At 37.1% G+C, this 5,960-nt stretch overlaps 1 protein-coding gene across 2 annotated transcripts; it reads right to left on the bottom strand.

Annotated features, from left to right (window-relative positions):
• Nucleotides 1-531: 531 nt before the first annotated feature.
• Nucleotides 532-2,226, bottom strand: LOC133781937 (uncharacterized). Of its 2 annotated transcripts, none has more exons than XM_062221045.1 (5): nucleotides 1,972-2,226; nucleotides 1,774-1,855; nucleotides 1,484-1,674; nucleotides 1,229-1,301; nucleotides 532-812 (listed from the first exon to the last, which is right to left on the bottom strand). In XM_062221045.1, the coding sequence occupies exons 1-5, from the start codon at nucleotides 2,107-2,109 to the stop codon at nucleotides 658-660; spliced, it is 639 nt and encodes a 212-aa protein (XP_062077029.1). In that variant the 5' UTR covers nucleotides 2,110-2,226; the 3' UTR covers nucleotides 532-657. The 2 variants fall into 2 exon arrangements, with proteins under 2 accessions (XP_062077029.1, XP_062077030.1); XM_062221046.1 differs by having other exon boundaries at nucleotides 1,774-1,852; nucleotides 1,972-2,224.
• Nucleotides 2,227-5,960: the final 3,734 nt, after the last annotated feature.

Here is a 5,960-nt window from a genome sequence, read left to right as displayed (position 1 = left end):
GCATTTTTGTAGATTTCCCTTTTTCTTTAAAACAATTTGGGGCATTTTACGTTTTTTTACTATACAAACATCTCACATTTATCAAAATTCATTGCATTCTTATAAAAATAAGTTCAACAATCAAATGTAAATATTAATAAATTGAAAAGATTTTTTTATCTCAAAATAATTAAAAACAAAAGTTCAATTATAAATCAAGTTTGGGGGAATAAAAGAAATTTTAAAATAAAAAATAGTTTTTTTTTTGTAATACTTTTCAACTAGAAACTATTAAAATGGTTACAGGATGTACTTTTCACTATATAATAGAAGATTAAAGAAAATTTATAGTTTGTTATAACAAGATATATATAAATGTATAATTATAGGATTTTGTTTTGATGCCTTAAGATATACACGATTTTTGTCAAAATATAACAAAATGCATGGTGTATAGTTCTATGAATATTACCCTTTTTTTCCTTCTTTTTTTTTTTTTTTTGAAGAGTAAAAAAAAAACACTTATTTTGTAGTATATTTGGTCCTCAAACATTTACAGAAAGAGGTGAGATTTTGTCATCTTTATTATATGAAAAAATAAAATGTGACAAGGTGTAAATGTTAACCAAAATTTAGTTTTTGGTTGATCCAATTTACATATGAATATGGTTTAGTTGATCAATCATTCCAGACAGGAATGATTCCTTGTGCTGCCAAACGCTTTTCAACCCAGAAAACCACATGCCTTGCTGTTATCTTCTTCTCATCAATCAGAAATGGCTCAACTGTGCTCGCATCCCATCCATAAGAGGACAGAGAAAAGCCTTTTGGACCTGTGCCCCCCAATCCCCATTCCCCAAATTAACTAGACTGATTAGTGTTTTGGGTGTTTTTTTTTTAAATTATATAAAAATATAAATGTTTAAAGGGTTTGTACATTTTTATCCTATATTTTCTAAAATAGTTCAAATAAATCCCTAAATTTGATTTTGATCAAAAATTTTTGAACTAAAATCACAAAATAATTCATCAAACTAACAACTCAGAACAAAAATACAGTCATTTTGCCTAATAACTGTGATGTTATATTCAATTTTTTGTTTATTAAAATCAGGTTTAAGGGTCTATTTGAACCATTTTATAAAATACAAGGTCCAAAAAATAATTTGTCAAAACACGGAATCCAAACAAATAATGAAAAAAAACACGCTATCTGAAAAAAAGTATAAACCCATGATTAAATTGTTACCTGTTAGGACCCCATTAGGGAAAAATGCCCAAAACGAATAGGGATTGCCGTTCTTTGCAAAGGAGCCTTCCAACTGTGTAGATATTATGTACATTTGTTTTCAATTGAATTCATCAAACTCACACTTGTGAAATTTTACTTGTACAACAAGTTTATCATGATTAGTAGTAGTATAATATGATAAGATTAGGTAACATTTTTCTAATCGAACTAATTATGTGCATTATGTATATATATATATATATATATATGTACCTTATTGTCTTGGAAAGAAAGCTCAAGATCAGTAACATCATCTTGAGCCTCAAGAATGGATTTCAGTGAGGGGATTACTTCTTCTTCCATCATCTCCGGCAGCGCTTTTGCCGGAGCTTTAGCTTTCGGCTTGGCTGGAGCTGCTTTTTTAACTGGCTTAGCTTCCTTATTATCTTCTTCATTAGCAGTCACTGAAGATAAAAAGATGAAAGTGTATATATATTGAAAATTTACAGCTATATATGTTCATAATGTAATGGAAATTTATTAACAAAATGCTAATTAATCACCTGTGGAAGTAGAAGATTCTTGTACGGCAAAACAGGCAGTACTAGTACTTGTGCGAATTGTTAATTGTTTACATACCATCTGCTAAAAAAAACAGTAGTCAAAATTTATAAACTTGAACAAATTTAATTACACATAGTTAAGAATAGAGCATGTGATTCTGAAAAAATAAATAAAAAAGAAGATAAAGATGTACATACCAAGTGGATTGATGGTGAGGTTATTAGAGAAGAGGGTTTGGCATTTTGATTTAAATAAGAGGAAGATGAAGAAGATGATGATGGAAAGCTTGAAACTCCAATTGCAGAACCTCCATGGCCTCTAAGCATCATTGCCATGTTTAATTGTTTTTGTCCAAACTACAAATTACTAAACTGCTACTTCTACTTAATTATCAATTGTATGTTTCTTGAAGAAATAATGAAAAAAAACAGAGCAAGAAACACTGAAGCAATATGGACCAATTAGTGGGAAAACTATATATCTTTCTCATAGCCACAAGTTGTTTGAATTAATGTATGCCACTCGTTGCTTTTTTGTTATAATATTTACAAAAACTAGTTAGGGATAGATAGTACAAAATAAATGGGAAAAAAGATAACTTTGGAAGTGAATGTTTGTCATCATCGCTATAATACGGACCTTTAACATCCCAAGAATTAAGATATATGTGTTTGGCTTCATTTTTAATTTTAATTGAACAAAATTAAAAGAATAATTTTATTAGTTAGTTCTGTAGACAGATAGTTTACTTTAAAACATTTTTTATCACAAGAAAAAATAATGTTGTTGTGCCCTAAACTTCACACGAGTTCACTGCCCAACTCGTGTACAGCTGGCAGTTGAATACGTGGAAAGATACCCAAGTAAAATATAGTTATTTACCATGTGAACAGCTCGAGACTCATAATGGTCAGACCCAATATTAGGCGTCCTAGATTGACTGTGAGCTCAGAGTCAGATAGCTGTCAAGCACGAGCTCGGGTGAGATATTAAGCTCATGAAGACTTAGATATAACACATACTGAAGGATCCCAAGAGACTCGGGAATTCTTTATACGCTTATTAATGACCAGACTGTATCATATCTATATCATTTATTACCCGAGATAGCAGGAGCGTGTTTATTCTGTTACCAAATCATATCCCAATATAAATGGGAATAATCTGTATTAATTATATACCATATATAATTACGTGTTTTATTTACACGGTGACCCAAAAACCTGTCCATGGAATTCTCCTATAAATACTGGGAATATTGGACAGGGAAGGGGGACCATATTCTGAGATACCGAAACTCAGCCAAAATAGAGAGAGAAACAATAATAATATCGACTTGTGGACTAGGTGAATTTTAACCACGTAAAAATTCTGTGCTTTTGAGTGAGTTCTTATTATTTTCATTGCGGTTTACTATCAAGCACTAATCTACCCATTTTATTTCTTAATATACTGTTGGTGAAAAACGCGTCAACATTTTAGTGCTTGCATTGAGAGTAAATTAGTGCTTCACAAGTTCCAGTCAACTTTCATCATGGTGGTCACTCGCTCAATGCACGATAATGAGATGGAACAACCTGGTGGGCAGGAGGCCCATCATACTGCTGTTCACAATGAAAGGGGTCCGGATGTTTAGCAACGTCCAAGAAAACAATCGGCAGGTCAGGGTGATACTGGGAGTTCAGCGTCGTTACCACCAAATCCTAATCTAGGCTATCTTACTGCCGTCGAGATGGAAAACATGTAGCTGATGAGCCATCTCGCTAGGGCAAGCAGGCAGATTGATGAGATCTTAGCTCGGTTACCCCCTCTTGCAACCGACGTTAATGTTGGAAAGAGGTAAAGTGGGTCTCATAAGTCCCACATGAATAACCAGTCTAAACTGAGTGGATCTGTCAGGACCGCCACTCCGAGTTCTGTACCTTCAGGGCGAAATCACCAGAATGTTCGGGCCACTGACCATCACAGGGGTCATCAGCATGTCAGTCGATCAGTAAGGGCTTTGACCCCAAGGTCGATGCCTTCTTCACAGATTCCCAGGAATGCCCATGACAACCCATGAGGAGGGGCTGAGACAGGCTCACAAAGGCACAATGCTACAAAAAATCCCTCAGTGCCACGATCGGAGCGCCAGGCACAGAGAACTAGGGACACTGGAGTAGAACAAAGGCGGACTAACTTAGTCCGTCCTGATGGAACAAGGATAGCCTCGCCAATAAGACATCCTTCGTCACCTGTAAGACATCCAACACCACCTCATCCTCAACGAGATATTCCAGTTCATGGGGACAATAAGAGAAATCCTCCCCCATCCGCACATACTTCCGTCCCACGAACGCGTATTGAGAATCCAGGCCCTCGATCCCAACTGCGAGTTGTAAGCTTTGCAAATGGAAGTTATTGGACGGAGAGCCATCGTAGCGGCAGGTCCGAGAGCGACCTAAGAAATCATTTGAGTTTAGTGCAAAGTCCTCAGTATGACCCACAACCAAACTTGCGAGATCATCTGAACTCGCAAAGAAGGTATCCCGCTTGGGATGAAGATATTAGCTATACTCGACATGAGGGAGGTCCGTCCATACTACGCGACAACGGGAATCCCCCACCTAACCAAGCTCGAGCTTGGAGGGACAATAACCCGTCAAACGCGTATAATAGGATGGGAGCTGTTGAACAACCCCCAACTAACCTAGGGAATAGGGACCAAACCCTCGAGAGATTAGCTCTAATGGAAGAGCAAATGAAAAGACTCTTGTCTGAGAAGAAAAAAGACGATTGCGACTCAGATGAGGAGCTTGAACCTTTTGCTCCAAATATTGCAGCAGCAACATATCCTGTAGGTTTTAGGATGCTGCACATGTCGAAGTTTGATGGAGAGGGAGATCCGTCCAATCACATCGGAATGTTTAACACCATGATGATGACCCACAATGTCGGGCTTGACGTAAGGTGTATCTTGTTCCTTTCAACTCTGGTCAGCCCTGCCAAGAAGTGGTTTAAACAATATAAGAGGCATTCCATATGCTAGTGGAAGAAATTTTCCTCCAATTTCAAAAAAGCATTCTGAGCTTCACAGGCGGCTCAGGTTGAGGCTGATTCATTGACCAACATAAAGCAGCAACCTGGCGAGACACTGAAGGCATATTTGAGCAGATTTGCCAATGTTGCTGCACGAGCTAGGGATGCTGATGACAACTCCAAGCTCATGGCGATGAGGATGGGAATCCTCATCGGGGGCGACCTATGGCAGGAACTTCAAAGAAAAAGAGTTAAAAGCGTAGACAAATTCTTGGCCCGAGCTCAAGAATGGATAAACCTGGAGGAGACACGAGCTTCTGTCGCAGGAACCAGCCAGACCCCTATCCAACCTGTTGGAGCGGTAATGGATGTTGCAGCTACAGCTTAAACCGTTACCCAGAATAACCAAGGGGGGAACAACAAAAGGAAGGGGAATGGTGAGGGCGACCAGATCGGGACGAAGAAAAACAAGTCCAGTGAGAATTTCAAACCTATCTATGTGAAAGACTCAAAACATGTATGTTTTAAAAATTTATAACTCGCAAGCGCACGAATCGTATATGAAATATAGTGTTCGTGCAAGCACGAGATCGAACCCAAATGAGTTGTCTAAAATAAAAAAGAAAACTATTTTAAATCAAAATTAATAAATTCTAACCTAGTTCCAAAGTGTTATCCAAAAAACAGGCATGGATAACATGGCAGACATTTAATACATGTGGCTGACATCTGGCAGAATTCTTGCTCAACCATCGACTAGAAAGATATCTATGGCGCAACGCTCAATCTTTATATACGACCAGCCTGGTCGTATACTCGCTATATTTGGAGAAAATCTTAGGCAGTTATAACCATACCCGAAATTATCTCCCATGATTTCCTGAGTATCTGATTATTTAGGAAAGAATATCTGTAATAAATTGATGTAATCTTCCTTGAGCCTATAAATAGAGAAAGATAGCTCAGGGAAGAGGACTTTTTTTGCTTTCTGATTATCTGAGATTAGAGTTTTACAAGTGTATTAGAGCTATCACTTTCGATATATTCTTTTGTTCTTTAGAGGTTTGTGAATCTCATTGAACCCTAGTTCTTTGATCACTCCTTTGAATCCTATATCAATAATAGTTTAAGTGGACGTAGGTCATTACCGGACTTTGGGGCCGAACCA

Source organism: Humulus lupulus, chromosome 6 (assembly GCF_963169125.1).
Source record: "Humulus lupulus chromosome 6, drHumLupu1.1, whole genome shotgun sequence".
Classification (NCBI taxonomy): Eukaryota; Viridiplantae; Streptophyta; class Magnoliopsida; order Rosales; family Cannabaceae; genus Humulus; species Humulus lupulus.
The sequence above is the reverse complement of the archived record's forward strand: the minus strand, read 5'-3'. Positions and strand labels throughout refer to the sequence as shown.